The sequence below is a fragment of the Chroicocephalus ridibundus genome, chromosome 1, assembly GCF_963924245.1.
Source record: "Chroicocephalus ridibundus chromosome 1, bChrRid1.1, whole genome shotgun sequence".
NCBI classification, from domain to species: Eukaryota; Metazoa; Chordata; class Aves; order Charadriiformes; family Laridae; genus Chroicocephalus; species Chroicocephalus ridibundus.
Genome location: NC_086284.1, coordinates 149,820,783 through 149,845,595, shown reverse-complemented (window position 1 = coordinate 149,845,595; position 24,813 = coordinate 149,820,783). Strand labels below are relative to the sequence as shown.

The following is a 24,813-nucleotide window of genomic DNA, read 5'->3' as shown; positions in this document are numbered from 1 at the left end:
ACTGGATCGAAGCCCAGCAGCTCTTTTGAACAATATCTAACTGACTGTGGTGCTGTTTGAAGACATTTTTGCCCCTTTGGCAGAGATGACCACTCTTGCAGCTCTGGTGACAGAAAGGTCTGTAGAAACATTTCCAGTTTGCTTCAGGAGAAGAGAGAAAAGGCTCTTAGGATGGCAATGGACGAGCTTCAAGTACTGACAGATAGTTAAGGGTGACACCACATAGAAGAAATACACAGAAGAGCGCATCTATTCCTTTTCTCGTGAAAGCAGGACAGTAGCAGAACAGCTAACTGTCAGCCAATCTAGGCAACTTCTGTATACGTTAAATTCTCCATGTATCACAATTAATATCACAAATGCCACGCATGAAAAGGTAGAAATTATTTTTGTGTTTTATGTTTTCAAAACAAGGCCCGAAAATACTATCTTTTTCAGATTTCAAATATTAAAAGAAACACTGTATATTTTTTGTCCTTTTCTCTGAAAAGAGAGAAAATATTCTGTTAAGAGTCAGTTTTGATCAGTCAGGTTACACCAAAATTTCATTCTTTTTCTTTTTTAAAGAAAAATGTTTTGACCAGCTATATTACCCAGCCGCCTTTTCCTGTTTTATCATTGCTGATACACCATGTTTTCCTCTTTTATAATTTTTACGGTTAGAGCTCCATCACAAAATCTGAATTAGGTTGCAGCCATTCTGGTTTCAACCAGAATTTTTGAGAATACAGCTTATGCTGAATACTCGAACATTTTCCCATCAGAAATGGATGTTTCACTAACTTGGAGCCTTTATGGGGGAAGGTGTTGATTATTTACAACATTTTCCTTTAGAAAAACTGAAAAGAAAACACGTTTTCTATTTAAAAATTACTTGTGTTTAAAAAATATTTTTTATTGTGTTATGATACAAACCAGAAGAGCTGACACTGGAATAAATTGTCTGAAATGAACCCTTTTTGTGTGTGAAATTTCAAGCTTTTATGTTGTTGCTCAAAACAAAAGAAGTCTTCAAGTGACTGTTAAACATTCCCATGGCACAGAATTATCCTATTTCAGGTAAGTAGGAGCAGCAAGAGAACATCCATAATTTGCCTCATATTTCAGTACATATAAAGAAAATTACAACATATGACCATTCAAATTAAAAAAGGTATTTGAAGATCGGGCTGGGTTTTTTTTCCCTGTATGACACTGTAACAGTCAGTCCTATTAAGTCATCTGCTATGTGTTTCTTGACTCTTGTTACAGTAAAGCAAATGAGTTGATTTTTTTTTTTCTTATTCCATTTTGAGATAAAACCTGTTTTTCTAACATTTTATATCAGTGAGAGCTCAGGAGAGTTGCAGTGGTTCAGTAGCCCTCAATGATATCTATTTGTTTTGCTCTAGTTTTCCAGATCAAGATATTCGCAGAACAGCAGTCCAACAAATAGAAAATCTCTCAAATGATGAATTGTTAGAATATCTCCCACAGCTGGTTCAGGTAAGGAAGAAATTGATAACCAAGGAAGTCTTCTGTCCAGATCAATAACTTCATTAAATACTTTTGATCCTTTCAGTTTGATTGATACATTGTAAGAGGAATAAATAAGAAAGGCAGGTCAACTGATGCAATGATTGAATTAACAACAGGGCTGTGCTATGGACTGTTTTCCACTCAACAGAGTGTAGTTGTTTGGCATGCTGATTGAACTTTTCTGTATACTACAAGAAAGTACTTTCAAGTAAAAAAGAAAAATAAAAAATGCATCTGAACAAGGGAAATTCTGCTGTGACCACCAAAGCTGGGGCTGGTGGTGGCAGGGCTTCCTTGCAGTCAAGGAAGCAAATGGTGTTGCAATGAATCACAGTTTTCTTTATATCATGTATATGGGGGAAGCCGTTGTCAGCACAGGGTAACCAGGGCAACTTGGGTGTAGAATTCTTTCTTCATAGATATACATTGCATTTCACTGGAAATTAATGTTTTACAAGTTATGGGCCTGCTACTTCCAAAGCAATTACTTTGTGGTTGAGTAGGTACCGTGTTGCAGTTAGGGAGGAGCCAGCCACCTTGAAAGCTGTATCCCCTTACTTTGTAACACTGCGCGCATGGATTGCTTACAGTTCCACATTTCAGATTTTCTCAGGGGTTTTTGTGTATTTTGAAATATATATTTATATAAATGCATGTGCAGATATACACACACACACACGCACGTGTTCAAATATATTTATGTAATCCAGTACTGTGAAGCTGTGGAACCTGCACAGCTTTACAGCATTCATACAGTAGGACACTTATGTGATCTTTTGCCTTCTACAGTTTCTGTTTCACAAATAAGTTTATTTTCCAAACCCAGGTAATCAGATAAAAATGTAAATATAGCATTGATAGTTTTAAGTGGGGGAAGAAAAGCTGCATATTTACATATATGTTAACACAGCCAGAATCAGGATGATATCTGCCTGTTTTACAGATGGTGGCAGACACTTGCGTCCTGAAGTTTCTTTGGTCATTGCATTGCTAGGGCATTCTCCATATGTTGGATTGCTTTGTTCAAACTAAGCATTGGGTCCTTTCTGATTAATTTTCTTATAAAGGAAAGACAATAAAGCCAGCATATAAGTGATTCTTATTATTAACTTATCTGTTAAGGCGCTCAAGTTTGAGTGGAGTCTTGAAAGCCCTCTAGTGAAACTCCTCCTGAATCGTTCTCTTCAAAGCATCCAAGTAGCCCATCAGCTTTACTGGTAAGATCATTTGCCATTACTACTGTAGTTGTTTTCTGTTACAGTGAACTTTATCCATGGTTCTATTGGTGACAAACTCTCTTTTTGTTTAAAATCAACAGAAAACCTCGGGTTTTGCTCCCTCTTTATTCTCCTTTCAGTACTGGGTATGGGTAAATTGTACAAAAGACCTACATATCTCTGCTTTCATGCTGCCCCCGGCAGGAGGGAGGGGGGAAGTTCTGTTCACTTAAGTAAGATACCATATTTTTTTTCTGCATTTTCCTGGTTTGAGCCAAAAATAGTCCTCCTCAGAATCTGCAAGCTCAAAGCAGCATTGGCTTACTTACAAAGTATTTTGTGATTTCTCTGATCTCTCCTGAAGTTGTTAAGACTTCTCATGTATGTGAAAGCCTATCTCTTGCCCCTTCACATATCAGTCTGACTTGTGATGGTAGAGTTTACAATAATTCCTTTTTATGATGATGGAGATGTGCTGGTCCTGACAGTACCTGCCGTTCATCATCTACCTCTACAATATAAGGACCTCTGTGATTGTATTATTACGTGTGCTGTTTGCTGTGCTGTTACTTCCAGGCTCTTTGAGTAGGACTGTGGCTTTCTGCCATCTGAACAACTGCCCTGTGATCTGAAAATCAAACTGTTGTGGGGTTGGTTTTTTTTCATGTTTAATAATGATGGATGAACTGAGCTTTCATTTACAGTTCAACTGGTTCAGACCCATTAAAGCAAAAGCCTTCCTCCCTGCAAAGGAAAGACAACAACTTAAAATGTAATCATTTGGTTGATGAAGTGTGAGGTTGGAAAGAGCATAGATCATACTTTCATACCTGCATGATCTCTGGAACTGTTAGTGGAGGTAAAATAGGATTATAAATGTGTTTGTTTCACTGAAATGAGTAGGGTAACAATACCATGCCTAATGAGCATATCTGTCAAATAAAGAGGAACCACATTTAGCGAGCCATTTTTCTGACAGTGTCTGAAATATGCCTGAGATGATTTCTACTATCTTGTATTAAACTTAGTCATACTGGATAAAAATGTCCAGTCTAGAGTTCTTAAATGGGCCCAAAGAGTTGGTAGCTTTCCTCTGCAATTAGAAATGATTTCTAGAGTTCAATGGGCAGTGGGAACATCATCAGTTTGCCTGTATTTTCTTTAACCCATCTCTTCTTCTCAGAAGAAAAATGAGTACGTATATGGCGGTTGTCTTCCTCTTTACTCTGCGGCGTAGACCTGTGTAGGTCCCCATTTTATTCCCAAATTTTGTTCAAGCTATCTGATATTATAATATTGGCTAATATATAGCAGATATTTCTTCCTGAATAATAGATGTCCTTATCTGGCACAGTATGTGGCAAAATACATTTATTTTACATATAGCTTAATATATATCATAATTCCACATACCCACATCAAATAGAATATTTCTGAATATTCACTGTATTCTCTGCCTTTCAGCTGTTAGTGGCTCAGTCCATGTCATGCAACCATGGATTGTTTTTCAAGCACATTTCCTCCCTGTGTGCATTAGCAATTGGAGTTATCATCAGCTACTGAGTGTTTGTTAAATATTTTGATTATCATCTTCTGCTTTGGTTGCAGATGGGGCAGTTTACTAGTTTTCTAAACTTGTTTGTAATTACACATATCCTGGAGTTGCAGTTGATTGTAGCCACTTCCCATAAATAATATTTCTAATTGTATAAATAGTGATATGTTATTTGTCCCTAAATAAACAGTATCTTCTACCTGAAATGTGAACTTTAGTTTCCTAGAGGGGCAGCTTTTGATTAAATCTTAAAATGAACATGCATTTATATGTATGTATGTGTAAATATGTGTATGCACATAAAACACACATACACACATACATTTCTAGAAATATTCAAGGATATTTACCTTTGTTTTTTTCTTCTTTATAATACAAAAATGTATTGAATCATTATTCTTCATTATTTTCTTTTGATATTGTCTTACTGAGCCATAAGACAAAAATGGATGTAATAATGTCAGCATTAGGATCTTGGCAACATAACTGAAAGAGTACATTGCTAGCTAACACTTAGCATCCACTAACTTTCCTTGTAAACTTGGCAATCTTAAAAGTTTGCTGCCAGGGCCTCCTTAGCCAAAAAAACCCAGATAATACTAGGAGAGGGAAACACTGTGATAGTGGATCAGGTGTGTATATTTGAGTTGTTTTTCATGGAACAACGGCAACAGATGACTTTTTTTCTGAGAACAAATTCACCTAATGGCGATGTCTTAGAATATGGCAAAACCCAAAACCTGGGAGAGTGGGGAAACGTGAGCAAATACAGCAGACAGCAATAACAGCAGCCACCTCTGTGGTAGTCATCCTTAGAAATGTAGTGGTAGAACTATGTACGCCTAATATAAACTGAGTGGTCATTAGGTTTAGGTGGGGAGGTTGTTTCACATGGTATACTTGCTGTCTGGCTGCTCTCAATTTCAAAAACTGGTGAATTTTAAGCAGTCTGACTAAACTTGTGTGTATAATATATGCTTAGCTGCACAAAGTAATTGTGCAAGCATCTAGTAGTTTCATTCAATTTAGTGGAAGGAGCTGGGGTACCTCTTTTATTTAGGCTTTTTGTTCAAATGTTTCAGTCTAACCTGAGAACTTCAATATAGCACACATCTCTTAAAATTTTGCTTCTTGTATTCATCACACTATATGCTTTTTTTTCCTTTGGTTACTCTGCTCCGCCATATTCTTCAGTAGTAAATTGTTTTATACCTAACATTTCAATTTATGTAATTATTCATATTCCTGTTCCAGTATGTAAAAAGGCAATTTCCCAAGTCATAAATGCTATTCAGAAAATTTAACAGTAATTTCATAGTTTTTAGTAATAAAGCCTTAATTAATTAATAAAGGCTTTCCTTTACCTCACAAATTGAATTTCAGTCCTTATAAAAGTAATGGAAAACAGAAGTTCTCTTCCACTTATCTCTAAAGAGATTTTAAAAAGAAGCTTAATGATTTAATAATGTGGGGAACACACGTGTTCATGTTCACTCAGATAACTTCTTTTAAAAAATGCGATTAGGTAACATTTTATTCTCAAGTGTTGTACTCTGTTTCATTACCAAATTAGCAATCAAGAAGCAAGGACTGGTAAAAACAAACTTTATTCATACATTTATATTTATTTTTAATTGTAATGAATGACATTACCATTCCGTTATTAAATAATACAACACTGTGCACAGTGTTCCTGCCCAAAATAAAACTTGGAAAAGACTCTAATGTAATTCAGAAAACTGGTGATGTGATTTCAGAACCACAGGGAAATGTCAACTGATTTTAACTTCCATGTTTTACAACAGTTTTTTAGATCTATTTTAGACCTAGAAGCTAGTTGCCAGAACTGGTGGTGACTGTCAACACTGACTTATTTTAATGACAAATACAATTTATAATAATCTCGGTTATTTAAAATTGACTCAATTTCCCTGCACACCGAAGATAGCAGTTACCCAACAATGATGTACCAGCTCATCACCTTTTTAATATTAATGTTGGATAGTAAATTGTTAACTCCTTTCCATCAGTCAGTGAGAAGTTTGTCTGGAGATTTTGTTTAAAACTTATGGAACAATAATTGGCAAAGGTGGTCAGAACAGAATATTCTTGGGACGCATCTTTAGCTGTTTTAAATCAGGATAGCTTTAGTCTGTTCTTTGCTTGTATTTGCTGCAGATTTGTTCCATTAATTCTGCTAATTAGGGTCAAAATTGATCTTATACCCTGTGCTTGCTAGTTTTTTTTCTTATCATGTGTGACTTTTTGTCTCTAAATTCCTGAGGAGTTTGGGCCATCTGTGTCCATCAGTATTTCAACTCCCCATTGGTACTTTTGAATGTACTCCCCTTCCCAAGGAGACTAAAAATTGCCCATGCATACAGTGCCAGCACAGGACCCTTGTACCACTTGAAGCTTCTAATAATTCACTCTGATTCTAGACTTTTTTCCATAAGAGTTCCTGGGAGGGGAGAAAGGCTGGAGCAAGCTTTTCCCATTCCCTGGAGCTATGGTGAAAAGTTAATAAACAGGTTCTAGCAAAGCAGAAAAGTTGCTTGAGGGGAAGGAAATGTACTTTGAGCCCCTTTGGGCCCTTCTGCTTGCTGAAAGTCTCTGTTTATCTCCTTCCTACTGTGTTTCACACAGAGGGGTGGTTGTTTGGGGTTTTTTTGTCAGCTTTTGTGCTGGAGTTTTAATCCAGCCCTCTGTCTCTGGCAGCCTGCCAATCGGTTTCCCACTTGCTTGAGTGTTTTTGGCTTTTTTGCTACTTTCATAGGTGCCAGCCGCAGTGTGCAATCGAAAGAGCTGGCTGGGGCAGCAGGTGGCCAGGAGTATGTCTTGCAGATGGTTGCCTTCCACAGGAGGATTGAATAACGGGGAGAAGTGTAGTGTCCTCCAAGAGCTGTGGCAGCTGCTTGAAGGTGGTGCTAAGGAACAGGTTTCATTGTTGTGGAAGTTTACGAGCGTTCGTAAATTTTGGCAGAGCGTGAGGCTCTGGTATGCTTATCTCAAGAAAAGAAAGTTAAGTGAAATCTTTGCTGAAGGCAAAATGTCCTTTTGTAGCTTGTCTTCTAAGTTTTCTTAGACTTTTAAGTCACTTTACAAAAACTTTACAAAACTTTTCTAGTTTATAACATTTCTCTACATTTTGACTGACAACCAAAAGGGAAGCAGTCCCAAAAGGGAAGCTCAAAAGGGAGTAGTCTTCAATCTTTTCTAGTCCACATCTGGTAGATAAGTAAGAATGTGAGATTAAAAAGGAACTCTTGGTGAAATCTAGTACACTGAAAACAATGTGAATTAGACTATTGATGTCAAGGCTAGAACATAATATTTTATTTTTATTTCTTTCTATAGAAAGAACTGTAAGAATCAAAAAGAACATAACCAATGTTTAAAAGTTTAAAAAGATCACAGTTAAGTTCTCTACTATTGGGAGGTTTGTCCCTCAATACTGTCTTTGCCAAAATCGTTAGCGCTTAGTTTCATTCAGCGCTCCAGCATTGGAACAATAGATTATTGCTTCATGTTTTCTGAAAGGAAATAATTTTTTTGCTGTCAAAACTGGTTTACATGAGCCATAACTTACTTGAAGAGTTCAGAAGAAGGAATAAATCAAGCAGATACTCATCTGTCCAACACTCTTAATTATCTAAACATTAAACAGACGGCCATCCTCCAGCTCGTTCTCTTCCTACATTATGCTGTCTTTCTCCCACAGTCAGAAGTTGTCAAGTCTGCTAATTATTAATGAACTTCCTAAATAGCTGTGTAGAGCAGGCTGAAAAGCCCAACCCATTAAAATGACATTAAAGTAAATCAAAAGAGTCTATTTTCTTTTGTGTTAATTTGATCCTTCTTACTGATCACCATCAGAAGATCGCTTAATAATGTATGTAACTTTAAACCTCTGAATAGCCAGTCTCAGTATATCTTTGATCAGTTGTTTTGTTACTCTGCATTAGGATTTGAGTTCAAGTCTGGAGTTGCTCAGTTGTACAACTTCTGAGGAAATGTGTCATTCAACCAAGTGATGATTATAAAGTTCGTCTGAATTCGGAGCACTTGATGGTGATCATCATTGTGTTTTGGACAGCAGAGAACCTCAACAATAGAGCGGATTCACATCTAAGGGTTTTAGTTCTGAACTCATAATTCTTACTTATGAAATGGCAATAATTTTGTGAGCTTTTTTTTCTTTACTTACTTATGTATATAGTAAGTAACACCATTAGACCATTATTTTTGTGAGATAATGATTCAACCGTCTACTGTGCTGTTTCATTATTAGCCATGTGGGATTTGGATTATTGCCTTGGAAAACAGACAGATAATTATTTTGTTTCCTAATTTACAGACTTTCAATTTTCTCAGGCTCCAGTTTTAGAAAAAGATGGTGTCAAATGAAACAAAGAGATTTTGTTGTGAAGAAGCACAAAGAAGTTTCATAACTCTCTGTTGGTTTTGACCTTCACAGACCGAGTGGGCAGATGGTGCATTTAAATCAACAAAACCATGCCTTGCATTTTAGTCAATACATTTTAGTTTTTAAGAAAAAAATACTATTTTAGACTCACATTTTCCGTCTCTAAAGAAAGAGAGGAGTGAGCTGGCTGTGACCACAGCTGGAACTGGTAAAAGACGATAGTATATTGTTGTTCTGGGTTGTCAATGCCAGCTACTGTCAACGTCTAGCTGTCTGGGTCTGTTAATACTGCTCAATAAAAGAGGACTGGGGGGCAAGACCAAGTGCTAGACTTCTGGTCTGCCATGCTTTGTAACTGCTGCCTTCATCTCTGGCCCTGCTTTGGACTGCTTTCGCAAAAACAGTACTGGAGCACAGTTTGGGAATAGTTCACTCCAGGAGCCACCCCTAAAAGACAAGATGGGCAAAAGTGCCCCAGCTTTGACACGGTCTGTCCTACAGCACTGCTCTACCCAAACTTGCATGCTTGTGTCGACCATGTGAGGCAGATAACACTGACCTTCAGTGTCTTTTAATCTCTCTACTCTTTGTGGACTCTAACATAACCATCACAGTATTTCTGAAGCTATGGGCTCAAACACACATACACACAATCTTATGACAGCAGGGTGTAGAACATGGAGCACCAGCAAGTCCCTAAGTTCAGGGGTGGGTAGTGAAGACGCAGTCTGGCTGCTGCAGAGGGAACTTGCCCTACTACGTCTGTGGCGTTTGGCTCCAGGTCCAAGAAGTACTCCACGTGTCTGACTTAATCTTATAAATGTACCCTACAACGCAGACTGACATGGACTGACATAATCCAAAGGCTGGATGGCCTGGCTTGCATGCTAGAAATTATTGTTTTAGGCAAATCTACAGGCAGATTCGCAGGTATTCTAGCCTTTAGTAGAAATATTTATAAAGTTGCTGTCTATAGTGTTCCATGTATGAAGGATAGAAGTCTGAATCCGTACTACTTTGCAGTTTGAGACTCTTCCTATTATTTTCAGTGGCCTTTTAATCCGGCAGCTATTCTCTGGGACTAATAGTGTGACATGTTTTGATAAAATTAAGTTCATTTATTTAAAGGGGTTTGCACATAACATGTATTTGCCAAAGGTGTTGCGGATGCTATGCTTTCTTTTTATAAATTTAAATATTCTGACTAAAGTAATAAATATTTTAACTTCTAAATTTCCAACTAAAAGGAAATGGAAAATAAGTTCCAAAGAATTAAAAACAAATTGCAAACACAACTGGGAAAGGTTAACAGAAAACCTAAATGTGGCATTCTAACATTTAAATTATAAAGAGGGAGTTAGTTTTCCCACTCTGTTAAAAATTACCACTTTAAAAAAAGAAATCCAATTAAAAATAAAGCAATCAAAGCTATGCCTTTTTGTAATTCAGTGAATATAATATAATCTGATGAATCCTTGATATGGGATATAAATAACATAGTTGTGCATGTGTCTGGTTTTAATTATTTTACTGATTCTTTGTAGAATGAATGTGTTCTTGAATGTTGAGAAATCTAGGAACTCTATGTGTTTTCCCAAATTGTGTGCAAGCATGAAAAAGAGGTAAGGCATCCTTGTGGTAATATATCAAGGTGAGAATGGAGTGCATGTCATTGATTGTATTTGCAGAGGCAAGTATGATTTAGCTGCAGCTAAATAAGTTACAGAACATAGAGGTAACTCTGTGTGTGTGTCCTCTTTGGAACAGAGGGAATTCCACACCAAAAACATATTTCAGGAGGGTTAACATTGTCAAGTACAACACAAAAAGGTCTGCAAATGCTAGAGTTATCGGTGCATGTTACTGTAATGAAAAAATACAGTGCTATGTATGTGTACAAGTGAACCTACTTAGAGTTGAAAAGATAAACTTAAAAAGTTGAAATATTTCTGAAAATTAAAAAAAAAAGAGCAACTGGACTTAATTCTTCTAGCTGCTTCATGATTTATAAGGTATCATTAAGGAAAATGTTTTTCATTACACTGTTTTTCAAAACACTGCTTGTCTGATTTATTTTTGTTTTGACTCCTTTTACATTTAAAACTGTTGAAGCTGACAACTCTAGTTTTTCACTTATGCTGGAAAACTCCTTACTAGCTTCAAGTCATATCTATCATAACCCCTCCAAAAATGTGACTGAATATGAAAGATGGGTGTTGTCTTTTGGATGTCCTCTGTGGAAAGGATTGAACGCGCCATTTTGGTGGTCTGTTCCCGTGTCTCTGATGCTGGGATGTGATGGACTATAATGACCCACTTGTGGAGTTGAACTGGACTGAGGAAGCGGAGAGGGCGTTGCTGAGGAAGGGATTCAGAGCAGGGCTCTGCGCAGATGTCACACTAGGCTTTCATCTGCGCCTTTCATCTTTTTTTCCATTAAAAATGTTTTATTGTTGCTTCCTTCAAAAACAAAACAGAGAGCCAAAAGCTTTCCTGATGGATACCTCGCATAATCTTTGTTTGTCCCAGAGGAACATTTGGGGATGTAAACCATAGTAGTAATAAATCAGGAAAGCTTTTGACAAAACATTCATCTAGTTCTGTCACTTCAAATGGATAATTTTCAGTCATGAATTTGATGGATGTGGAGGAGTTGTTTTATTTTTTATGCTGTGAAAGACTGCTGGAAAAAGATGACTGAAAGTAATCCAGGAAGCTATGTGTTTACAGCGAAATTTGCTGTAGGTACTCATTGGTCCAGGCCAATATATGAAGAGTGACCAACTTTAGTAATCTGAAATGTCCAAATCATAAATAATAACAGTAGCTGCAATTTAAAGACGATGCAAATTTCCCAGATCAGGCTGCAATGATTTTGGAAATTGAAATCCTCAGCCGTAAAGCAAACAGCGTGGAGAATCTCCTGTGATTCTCAGCTGAGCAGTTGGTGGTGTGTTTCACGGGTGAAATGTTGTCTTCTGCAGCCGAGAGCAATCCTGCTGGTGAGAGGGGTCCTCCAGGAGGCTGCTGCTCTGCTACAGAGTCATGGCGCTACCTGATCCTGATTGCTGAGGTGAAATGTTAGGAGAGGATGCATCGCTTCAAATTTGTCAGATATAATATCGAAAAAGCTTATTTTCTTCACATTCCATGTTTGCACTTTCACTTTTTGAGTTTTATGAATGTGTGGAAACTATTTCATTATGATCTCCTTTGTATAAAGCTTTTTTTCTGTAAATGGCAATTATTGTATGCAAAATGAATCTGGAGGTGTTTCAAAATTGCATCAGATTATGTAAAACATTTTATAAATCTTGCTCTGTTTTAGGTCTTTTTCTCTTTCCAGTTTAGCAAGCTTTTGTGTTTTAACTATAGCTGTTTGAACCAGTTTTCGGCAAAATTTGTCTTGAGCTACCCTAGAGAGTTGTTTTCAATCCATTTGTCTTTGAATGTGTGTCACAAAGTTCTTACTGCATGACTTGAATAAATGCAGTGCAGGCTCCGAGTTTCTTGGATTGATGTGTTGAGAGCCCTCATTTATAGTTATCATGCAGTTGATCACAGCCATGTCTGACAGGTTTGAGTTTAGTAAGTCATTCCTATTTCTGAACACTTTCAGTGACATATTTAGGGAGAAGTATGGATAAACAGCGAGAGGCTTCAAGTGGATGCAGGACATTCAGAGTAATGAATTATAGGTCGTCATAGCATTACTGTTGGTTCTATGTTTCTGTGGTTAATATTTCTAGGCTTAATCGTCATTTCCCACCAGAACGAAAGCTGGGCCTTGGACCCTTGTCCAAATGACTGAAACGTTAGAAAAAAGAGAATCATGAATTGTACTTTGATGAATATGTTCCATCAGTACATGATTTAACAGAAAATTACTTTGTGACTAATGGGAATTTTTCTGAGAAAACAAATCCCTAATGTAAAATAAAATATAATTATTAACAGGTTTTAAAATAATAAAAAAAAATAATCAAGAACCATAATAAAAGGCAATATTTCTAGGGAGGAGGGAGGGAAGGATTGATAAAAGGTCGTCCCAGGTCAGTGCAGGGTCCCAGGTCGGGATTAAATTCATAAAACCCTTGCTGTTTAAAAATATTTCCTTAAGCATTAATTGCTTTCTGAATGCTCATCCATACTAAATGGTATATTACTCTGTAATCATAATGTTGTCATTTGGACGGGGACCAAATTAAAAATAAGCTGAGAGAGGAAAGAAAGAACTGTCAGATGAGTTGTCTTTGTGTGGCTTTTTTGCTTGAACAACACTGCTAACGTGTTGTAATAACCTCCTTTTAAGCAAGAGAATTACGCAACGGACCATGTTTCACATCGTCTCATTCAGTGTTTTCTTGGCAAAGAACCCACTTGGTTAAAACTGATATATGTTGGACCTCTGAATTAAATAACAGAAAGTGAACAATGAATCTAAAGGAATTAAGATTCTTTCCAAATCTAAAGCCTGTAAAACTCTGTCCAATAATTTATACAACCAGCAGACATCTCAGTCAAAAGACAGACAGCTGGATTGTTCTTTAGCTTCCACTGTGGTGTCTATCAAATACACAGAATACTGTTTGGTAAAGTTCATGACATTATTTCATTGTTTCAGAAAGAAAATCAGGCTACAAGAATTAACTTCTGTCTCTGAAAGGTTGTTATTCCTATATAAAGATATTTAAAGATATATCATCGCAATATTATATCTATAGTGGTAGTTTTGCTGAAATAATTCTGTGGTTGAAGGATTACTGTAAAGTTGTTAGTAAGGAATTTTTCACTGAATATTTTGAGAAATGTTCATCAAAATCAAAGCTTTTCACAGAAACATTAAGCTTAGATGCAAACATTCAGATGGTTATCCGAAGTGCCAGATGAAATTGAAAAAAAAAGTCTTAATACTTATGCGAGTCACTGGAGATGTGAAAGTAGGCACTTGCGGCAAAGGTAACCACGTTGAGTTATTTTGAATTATTTCTCTCCTCCCCCCGCCCTGTTGTTGAGAAGTACCCCATTCATTCTAAAACAAGTCACCAGCATTTTTTCAACTCACCCTAGAGGAGATGCAATGCGTATTTTAAGACAATCCCTAATACAAAGGTTTTTATATCAGGTACATCTCCTCTTGGTGTTCATCTGATTCCTCAATCCTAAACCATTAACAGATTGTCTTAGTTCCTAGCTTGAAAACAGGCCGTCTTTTAAACATAATGATTTATGAAATACCATTGGTATCTCACCTGTGCCATATGTCGCCTGGCTGCTGTTCAGTGATGTCTCTTACTTGAGGGAAAACTCATTTGCCTATTTAAAAAAAAAAAAAAAAGCGCTGTTATTAAGTGGAGGGTGGGGTTTAAGATGGGATAAATTGCTGGCAGCATAAATAATGGAAATTATTTGGTTGTAAATTTGATAGCTTCAGTTCTGGAGTAGCTATTGCTTTTCATTTGTCTGTCTTTCTTTCAAAGAGCTAATACAAATTACCTCCACTGAAAATTTTGAATGGTGAATACAAATTTATTTCTATTCGTACTTTGTTTCTACTCAGTTCAGGATCTTAGTAGACAGAAGCAAATTAAATGCTGGCTGTTGGTCTCATCGGGGAAAAAATTAAGAGGACCGAATTTCCGAGACGTGGTTGAGCCATGTGAGCAGAGTGCAACGGAGTATTTGCAGCTCTAGAGTGGTGCAGCTTCTGTTGTGAATATAAACAGATGTGGAAGTAACACCAACACCTTTTGTTAGTATTATTAATGATGAAAGCAACTGCAGAGGTGATCAATTTTAAGATGTTTTAGGAGGTGTCTTTTAGGGATTGCCTGGCCTGAACTAGAAAAAGGATTTCTCTACTGCTGACTATTCTTGCTTCTAAGTATCTAGAGAAACCATAGGGAACGAGCAGGTAAATGAACTGTCTTGTTAGTAAAACTAAAAATAGTAAAGACCTTCTCATTAAAAGGAGAGAGCGCACTGAGATAGGTATTACAATAATATAACATAGTAACAAAAATTTATTGGTCGCTTGAATAAAGAAGCAATGGCACATACACATGTGGATGACCTTCTTGAATCAGCACCATCCCTCTCTCAAACTGAGATTTCCTTTCTCTTCTCATCTAATTAAATGGCTTGGGGAGTTGAAATCCTTAGATATAAAAGGTGACTCTAAGTATTTCAGTGTAAACAACAAAGCAGCCCTCAACATCTCTCTCAGTAAAATCCTATTTTATGCTTCTTACTCTTCATTTTTCTAGCTTGTGTAGCAGGGCTTATATCCAAGTAGATTTAAAAAAAAAAAAAATAAAAAAAATCTTTTTTTTCCCCTTACATAAGTCCTCAGTTTTCACGTTCAGCTTCCCCCAGCAATTGTTCACAGTCTGTCGTTTGGTGAAGTTAAAATAACAGTTCCCCCAAGGCCTCCTTACACTCCATTCCCAGACCAGCGCTTTCTCACATGTATGCAGTAGTGTTCTTATATTTACAGATATACGTACACAAGTTCACGTGCTTTCCTGCATTCACTCTGTATAATCTAATCTATGGCGTTCCATGTATGGAAACTGAAAGTTTCTTCAAGATTCACTTGGCAATGGGTAAGAAGATGTAAAGTGCAAAGCAGTGTGCTTCTGCTAGTTGAAAGGGTTGAAACGGGGTATTCCCTCCACCCAGCTCTTCCCTTTGTTTTCTGAAGGATAACAAAGAAAAATATCTTTATAGAAGGAAGGACACAGCAAAGCAAGAGGAGAGCAGAGGTAAGTAGTACACTAATGTAGTTCTGCTGTGTTCTCTAAGAAATAAGCGAGTTAATTTTTCCCATCTGGGAAGTTTACATTCAGGTGAAGACCTCCTGAGAGAACTAGGAGATCTAGAACTGCTTCCACCAAAAAAGCATTATTCCCAAGTATAACCTGTGCTGTTACTCTCCCCTCTCTATATAGTGTAATTTTGATTTGATTGCCTATATTGCTACATATTCCTCTGGAGACCCTTGTGCCTAGACATGTAACCACTCTGTGCTTCTATCTCAGTCTAAGTTATTGATTCTAGAAAACAAACAGTCATCAACTTCCCTTTCAGAGGAGCCACTGGAGACTCATACTTGATCATTTCACACAAATTCTGACTGACTGAACGATCCTCCTTTGCCTGACATAGCTTTTCTAAGAACCTGGAAGACTGTAGGCCAAATAGTGGAAACTAAATAGTCATCTGTTCATTAAGAGAAGGAAGCTTTTACATTTTTTGCATTGCAAACACACAAGAGAATGTTGTCTAGGCCATGGCACAGGCGAAACCTCACTCTCTGCTATTCTGTATCCAAGAGTAGTTTTGGCTGATGTGATTTAGGCAGGGTAAAGAATAATATGGAGACTTTGTTCATACCTTAAAATTGATCTGTATCACATAAATCTTGAAGTATTTGCTGTTCCTGTGACAGCTGGGCCCCAGCTAGAAGTTCTTGCCAGAAATTGCAAGATGGGACTGAAGGCAGACCGAAGGGACATTCACCATTTAGAAATGCAGTTTGTTGTCTGCTTATTCATGTTACTATGCCCAAAAAGTTATGATGGTCAACAGAATTTTAAGTCTTCCTAAGGTGATCCACTGTATCCTTGAAGGCCTGCCTGTCATTAGGTGATATCTTCTGAAACCGCCTCATGTTCTGGGGACTCACTGTCATATGGTCGGTCCAATTGCACCCTGACTCAGGAACTCTCCCAACCTGCTGCTGAGGCCAAGGCCTCTGAACAACCTGATCCAATATCAGAGCTAGCTCTGCTTTGAACGGGGAACAGACCAGAGGGCCTGCTGAGGTCCCTCCTGATGTCGGCTATTACATGCTTCTGTAAGTTACAAATGAATTCTGTAACCGCCTTAGCTTGTTTACTGATTCAGTTTCCACAGTCCTGCAGTCTTTGAGCCATCAGGGTCATCCTTAGATAGCATCTTGCAGAAAGGGTGCTCTCATCTCAGGAAGCATTGAGAACGATATTAGCGTTTCTTAAATAAGCAGCTTGGTAATAGGTATCATCTGTTGGATGGACACTTTGATCAGTAACTTTCTGTAGCGTTCCCCACAGGTCACGTTACAGCTGAGAGGCAGTATCATGTAAAAACCACAGGCCAGGATCGCAGATGGACAAAAATGGTCAAATGGTATGTTCAACCCCAAGGAATTCCACTTGTCATCAGCAATTACAGTGTTGGGCCACAGCAAACACTCCATTGCACAAATGTTAATACTGTCTTTCACCCAGAAGTGTAATGAAGCATGCTTCCCCCTGCCTCTTGTCAATTCCGTGATACATAAATATTGACATTCAATTGTAGCCAGTGAGGGATTTTATCTTTTACCTTAGAATAAGAGCAAATGGCATAGCAGTAGGGATGTGCACTTTCTTCTGTAGCATTTGAAGAAACCAAGCCTGAAGGCAAGTTGAACAAACCCAAAATTACTTAGGAAAAAACCATCAAAACCTACAGCGGCTAAGTTAAACACTACTTGTATGAAGAGTTGTTTCTTATACTTTTATTCATTTGTTTCAACGAAAACCTTCAAGAGAAATCACCTGATTGTTCCATTCTGCCCACATCACCAGTCACATTCTTGGGTATAAAAATTCTGCAACTAGGCAGAAAACATAAAATTTGATGATGATATTATTTGAAAAATAGCTGTATAAAAAGACATAAGTTATAAGTGACAGCAAATGCTCTTTGGAATAAGAAACCTGTAGTTTTCAATTAGTGTTAAATGAGAAATTATGTTATGTCAGCTGATATTAAATGGGTATAAATGTCTGGATTAGTAAAAAATTATCTGATGTCTGGAAAAAAATTTAATTTACTGAATTGATATTAATCAGGCTCATTAGCTTTAGTGTGGCAGCTGCCATCTTGGCTAATGCAGAAGGGATTGAACAGGGATTTCCAGAGCCAGATCCATGAGCAGGGATTAATTTAAAGAACATTCTCTCATCGTTGAGTGTTGTAACACGTTATACATTTTTAACTGAGGGAAGACCTTGTTTTGTACATCAGCAAGGGAAGTGGGGTTCTGTCCAGGAAATAGGGCATTGCTATCTGTAGTAATTATCCGGTGAGCACTGGGCACAGAGGAGGTCAGATAGTAAACAAGATTTCAACGCTTCTTAGGGCTTGGCATAATGACAGCTGATAAAACTCTGCTTATGTAGCTCAGCTAATTTCTGCTTTGACCTGTAGTGTTTCCTTTGTTGAGTCTGGTATTAGAAGTCAGTGTTTATTCTTCTACTTAACCTTCTTCACAATGTCATTCTGTTGTGTGTGATGATTTCTATCAGGAGAAGCATTTTTATTAATTAAACTTTTCTAATAGGCACTGCTTAGCCAGCTTCTGAGTGACTTGCGTAACCCACAGATCTCATGTATGTGTTTTTGTTGATAGGGCAGTTTGTTGAAGTGAATTTAAGCAGCCATCACGGCGAATTTTCTTGCAATTGTCAGTGCTTTCTGCTGCGTGTAGCTCAGAAGTACATTGCTTGGTCATGGTATAAAAATGAAAAGTCACATAAATAACAGCCCGTTTTAATATCATTTTTGTATCAGTTTAAAGCTGACACATGCAGTCTTCAGCTGTTGTCCTGTTTTATCATCATGAGCTTTTTAAACAGCAATTTAAAGGAGGTTTAAATGGTAATTTACCTGGGTCTGCAAAGCTCACCCATGCCTGCCACCTTTGTGAGTACCGCCACTGCTTTGATGGGAGAAATAATATGGCACTTATCCATATTAATTTTTGGCACACACAGATTTTTGCTCACTTGTCAGAGTACACGTCTAAGGAGAAATGTGACTGATTCAGGGGTATTCAGGCAACAGAAAGTGAGCAAGCATGTGTATGTTGGGAGAAGGGAGGAAAGTTATGATTTCTGCCTCTCAGTCCTCTATCCAGCTGCACCCTCACATGGACTGAGCATGAGGACAGCACTCTGAGTACAAGAAAGATACCTATAGAAGAGCCAGTGAGTTTCAAAGTCCGGGCGGCATTTTGTGTTAGATGGCTGATCTATATTTATTCTGCCAAAGCAGTAACTGCCCCTGGAGAGCACGCTCCACTCTTTACCTGACTCAGGACATATGGAAATACGACATCTGCTTACCGCAATAATACTTCCACAAATGTGATTGTGAATCTTGGAACTAGAGCTGAACTTTTCATCACAACAACTAAATCTTAATTCTGCTTTTCTCATGAGTGAAAAAAATGCCCGGGGCTGCTGTTTTCTCCCACATGATTGAAAAATGCTAGCTATGCGAGAACCATATGGGAAGGAGGCGGCAACGTTATTAAACAGACCTATTTGCCATGACATTTACCTCTGTGGTATAAGAGCAGCTTACAAACAAACACAGCATCCTATGAGAAGGTAAATAACCCTTTCCTCTTTCAAAAGGGAAAACAAAAGCATAGAAAAATTTACGAATTTCGCCAAGGTCACCCAGCAAGTAAAATGAGGAATTCAAGATGGACTGTCATTCCTATATCTGCCTTAAATTCTTCTGCCTTTAAAAACTATGAAATTTAACTCCAAGACTTTATGGTTTGATCTGAAGAGAGTCATGTAAGATTTCCTTGATAAAAGCTTAAGAAGTAATGCCTTCTTGTTAGGGGTTCATTAAAAGGGAATTCAGCTCATTCCAAAGTTTATTCAGATCTAGTCCCACAGTTGAACGTGTCTCAGCAGAGCTAAGATGGACTTGTAAACCTAGATAAAACTTAATATCTACTATCCATCAATGAAAAAGCCACAAGCTGTCTGAAATGAGAGATTAATTTCAGCAAGCCTCTGCAAACTAAGCCAACCTAATTTCACATAGGTCTATGCCTCACTTTCCTACTGTGCCTGCCCTCCAGCTCTTCTGTTTTCCATGGTAACTAGGCCAGCTGTCGACTAGGAAAATACCCTTGGGCCAACTAAAAAAGAAAAATTTTCTCTTACTAATATCTTACAGAAAGCTTTCCCTGGTACGTGAGCTTAACTTCAAATTCCCACTTCTCCTTTTACAAAGACAATGTTTGGTGGCAATAAAGCGGTAAAACAGAAGGAAGATCAGAACAAGACCAGTATTTAAAAAGGAGAAATCTGAAGATATTTCCTTCCCCGCTTTGCCCTCCTCTCCTACCCTTGCAAAAGATACTATTGCTATATATGAGGGGGGGCAAAAAATGAATAGAGACCAAAAAAAGAGGAAGAAAAATAAAACCAGAGAGGAGAAAAGAGAACAGGCCTAGAAAGAAGGGTTTTAAAGATAACGGAAACACTGTTCTTTACAATGTAAATGCTTGTTCTTCTGCGACTGATAGGAATGAGCTGATGAGAGCCGTATCTCATGCTCTCCTCTGCTTTAATTAAATGAAAACATGGTAGGTATCACCTTGTTTGAGGAAGGCTGCAGAATAGCCATATGCATAAGGGGAGATGCAGTCTGAAGAGATGAAAAAGCATTATTGGGACTCTAGAGACTCCACTATTTAAAAGTCTGGTTCTCTGTCTTCTGTTCCCTGAAAACACATGAGTTTTGCTAGTTATTTTTGAAGTGTAAAGGACCATATGTCTTCATGATGCCACTTTATTTGAACTATGGAGGTTCTATCAAAGTTATTCCTTTGACAAAGTCACACCACACATGCACAGAGGTAACAAGTTCCTGTGATCTGATGATCTGATCCATGCATCCTTTGTTGTTGTGCAGCATTGGTCCTACTACTGAAGCCGTACTCTTCAGTAGGCTTCTCTAATGAGATGCCACATGGCAAATTGCCAGAAAAAGAAGACTTGACTTCTTACAGAGAACATACTATGTTGGATATGAGAGGAATACTTAAAACAGAAAGTTTTGCAATCTTGTAATTACACTGAGGTACTGTCGTTGCTGAAACGCCTAAAGCAGCACCTGATGAAGGCTCATTATACATCCCTATTCCTGTGTAGGCAGTGAACTGAAAAAAGTTCCCTTGGTTAGATATTGGGAAAAGAAGATAAGCAGGGCCGCTAGCTAGAGCAGAGATGTCCAGATGAAAGTAAAGATCCAGAAGAGACAGATACATCAGGAAGTAATGTGGGAATAAGGATCTTAGTTCTTCTGGCACCTGTATTACCTGCACTTAAAACACAGTGGATCTACATACAGGTCCTTCCAGGGAGGTAGAAGTGAGACTGTCCTGCAAGAAATGTTAACTCCACATGTATTTGGAATGCACTGAATCTCATCTATCCTTCCCCTGCTGTTGGCAACTGAGCACCTTGTCTGTAAAAATCTGACACTCTACTTGAAAGATAACAGTTTTGATTGTAGACCTTGTAAAGCAAAGCAAATTCTTGTAACTGAGCGCAGAGAAAATATGAAAATTAACAGCCCATCTCAAGATCTACATTTTTGCAGAATAAATTCTTTTGAATGACATAATATTTGCATCACCCATGGCCAGGGTGAGTCATAAGAACAGTAATCTGAAAACTCTAGGATTATATATACAGATCTGGCTCAGAATGTATGAATAAAATCTGGAACGGCTTCTAATAAGAGCAGCCAAAGGCCATAAAGACCTTGTAGAAAGACAATTTTAGTTTTATCCCTGAAGCTACTTCTATATCAGCATGTAAACAAAGTAGGGGGAAAAAAAAGTGCATACAGCATTTTAACGTGAAGTTAACAAAGTGTTGCAGCGTAACTCAAGTTTAATTCTGCAGTTTTGTGTAAATCTAGATTGCCCAGTGCATACAGAATGATACAGAATTACTTCTGTGTCATGCATTTTGTTTTATAGTGTCTTGAGGGATGTTTTTGTTCCAGCTGTGAAGCTAATGGGAAGATGCAGAAGCTATTCCAAGCCATTTTGGTAGATGTGAACTACCCAAACAATAGGCAGATGATGAAAAACATTTTCACATTCTCCTCAGTGTATTGCTGTGATAACTGTGGCCTAAATTGAGATACAGTACAAAGCAACTCCACTGGCTGTAGTGAACTACTTGAACCTGGATTAATTTTGTGTTTTATTTGTGTGGTTTGAAAGTAGAGTAGCTTAGTCACCTCCTGTATCCAATTAATTGCTGGCATATTTGGACATCATCCCATTAAAGCCATTGGGTCTGCTTATTTTAGTGGTGATTATCCCATCTAATCCCATTCATTGCAAGCTTCCAATGCAGTTACCCACTGGGAAGAATACAGCGATTTCTGTTATGCCTGGAATGAATGGTGTGTTTCAGTTCCTGTGCCACAAATGTACTCTAAGCTATTACAAAGATAAATGATTTTGTAGCTTTCAGCCTTGCTGATTCTGGTGTAAGTAAGATGCTGCATGACATTCTGACAGCATGGCATTTGTCTGAGGAGAAAATCCGCAATTTTGAAACAAGCGCAGAATGGGACATACCTAGTCACATGAAGAAAGCACAGGCAAAGATGGAACCAGACTTTCCAAAATAAGTGCCAGACGTAAATGCCATGTTTCTCAGTGAATGCAAAATAATACTGCCCTATGCATAATCTTCATGCAGATATTAAATGTGATACATTTGTGGATTGGGTTTTTTTTTTATTTTGGATACAGTTTTTGGCAGGAGAAGGTTAGTAATTCGCTTTGATTCTCTGTACTGACACAGTGGTATTTTTTCAGTTAAAAGAGAGCAGTTAGACCTATAGTTGCAATCCTGAGCTTAAGTTGCTCTTGGCATTAGTGACATTTCAGGGTGAAGGCATTTCTTTTCTGGAGCTTTGGATTTGACACTTTATTAAGGTGGGACCTTCGGTGGGCTGTGAACCCTCACTCATGGACTCTGAAGTTATCCAGTGTCAGCACTGTCGTGTACAGATGATGTTGGAAACAAGCACTAATTCTGATATGTTGGTATTCTGCTGCAGGTATTTTTTGTGTTCATGATAGTGTGTTAATAAATTTGGTCCTCTGCTGCTTGCAGATCCCACCCAATGAAGAGGAGCTGACTACAAAGAGTCCAGCTTTGCTAACAATTCAGGGGTTTTTTTGGTGTTTGTTTTCTTGTTTGTTTTTTTTTTTATATATAAACTGCAGCAGAGACAGACACTGTTAGCACTTCTTTTTACTATGTGATTCTTCTAGCAGTTATATTGACGAAAACACATTCATTCAACAAATTGGAGGAGACACGTTCTGAGGGTGATTGTTCCTTGCTTAGACGTTAGACCAGGTAGCATTTACTATCTGGTAGTGATAGTGGTACCAGTGCGCTGTTGTACTCTCCTATTAGTTCCTGATGCAGTTCATTTTCAGGGTCAATCCCCCTTCTTGTCTAGACAAAACCCGTTTGATCTGGGGTTTATTTTCTTAATACAAAAGTGTGTGCAACTAACTATATTATGTATCAAATACAGCATTTTTCTGCTAGGCAACCTTAGCAGCAGGGGTTGGCGACTTACTCGCATAGTGTAGCGTTGGCTTTTTTTTCACTGATCTGCTAATTTTTTGTGAGTCAGCAGGACGTGCATTCCACAGTTATGGCATTCAGTGAGAGTGATGGGAAATGGGTTGATTGAATCTACTGGATCAAGTGATTTGTCCGGATGCAGATTGTGTTGCCTTGGGAGAAGATTAGCAAATAATGACAACTGGTCCCTTGGCTCCTATAGAAATGTGTTTCTCAAGCCTAACCGACATACTTTATAATAAGTTTGCAACAATTTTTTGTTGTCTAAGGGACACCAACATGTTAGACATCTGTTCCAAGTTATGTTATAAAAAAGAATCAGAAAAACAAAAGCAAATGTATCGTGTGGCCTTTTAAAACAAAATTACGCTTTAAGCAGAAGTGTTTTCCTTTCAAGGGTAATGCTCTGAAAAATGAGTCTATAAAAGCAGCTCTGTTACATGAGAAGCAGCAGGTGAAACTGACTGCAGGTATCTTACGTGAGAGATGCGAAGAGCCAAAAGTGGAGAGGTGCTGCAAGCTACCGAACAGCTGCTGCTCTTCCATCCTGGAGACTTACTTGGGTAGAAAGATTCAGAGAAAATGTGGTACCACACTTCACTCAGTCTATTCAAGAAATGGAAACTAACTTCTGTTCTAGAATAGAAAGAAAGAAGGAAGATCAGCAGACGAGGCAGAGTTCTGCCAGCCCTCTTGTGCTTCCCCTCTCTGCTGTCTTTGTACTTGCTCAAAGAAAGGGAGAGTGAAAGGGAGTTCAGTCTTGGTCCTTCCAGTCAAGTGGATGGCCTCGCACTGCATTTCTGTAAAGTTCTGGAAAATGCTTAGTACTACAGTCCCTTGGGAGATCTGCTATGTCCCTTCCGTCTTTGTTGTACATTAACTCTTCTGCCTAATTGATTTTGCTCCCCATTCTCCCCTGCAGAAATTGTGTGGTTCTCAACATGTTAGGCATTTTGTGCTTCTCCGTTGTTTGTTTGTTTTTTATATCTGTGGCTTTGTTGATTGCCATGCCCCAGTAAGTCTACACAGAATGGTGATGCTGTTTTCTGTGTTTTCCTTTCTGACTTATAGTACATAAATCACACCTTTCTAGAATTTGGGGTTAGTTTCAAAAGGGAAGTATTATCCTGTATCTATTTTTAAAAGAAGTTGACAGAGATAGCCTGTATGTTTCTCTTGAATAACAAAGGACCGTGAGAACAGAGCCACTTTAAGGCTTTCCAGCAAGGTTAATGAAATTAAATTTTGCTGTCCAGTGAAGGCTTATCTCACCGAGGCTGTGAAGGAGGCTGGGAACAGAGGTTACATCGCACCAAGTGCAAGTGTTCCTTTCTGTTCTCTGAAGGGATGGCTGCCATCTTACAGACACATTCCTGGGAGTTCAGTCATCCATCCTGGGCACTGGCAAAGAGATCAGAAAAGCCCTAGTTGTATTTGCTAGCTTGGCACTCTGCTGCCTTAGAGTTTGGCTGTGTCTACAGAGGCTGTGCCCGAGCAGACCAGCTAGCAAGTGAAAAAGATGAGTTCTGGAGACTTTCCTGTGCTCTGCAAAGGAGCAAGTGGAATTACGGGTCTAGGGAATGGAGGATGACAGGTACTTGTTAGAATCTGGAATTCATTGGAGTTCACAGT

At 38.1% G+C, this 24,813-nt stretch overlaps 1 protein-coding gene across 1 annotated transcript in view; it reads left to right on the top strand.

The window, feature by feature from the left end:
- The window catches only part of PIK3C2G (phosphatidylinositol-4-phosphate 3-kinase catalytic subunit type 2 gamma), a 288,301-nt gene that overhangs the window by 171,002 nt on the left and 92,486 nt on the right, over positions 1 to 24,813 (top strand). The window contains exons 18-19 of the mRNA XM_063323201.1: positions 1,392 to 1,485; positions 2,641 to 2,735. Of these exons, the coding sequence (XP_063179271.1) occupies positions 1,392 to 1,485; positions 2,641 to 2,735 (189 nt within the window). The remainder of the gene's footprint in view (positions 1 to 1,391; positions 1,486 to 2,640; positions 2,736 to 24,813) is intronic.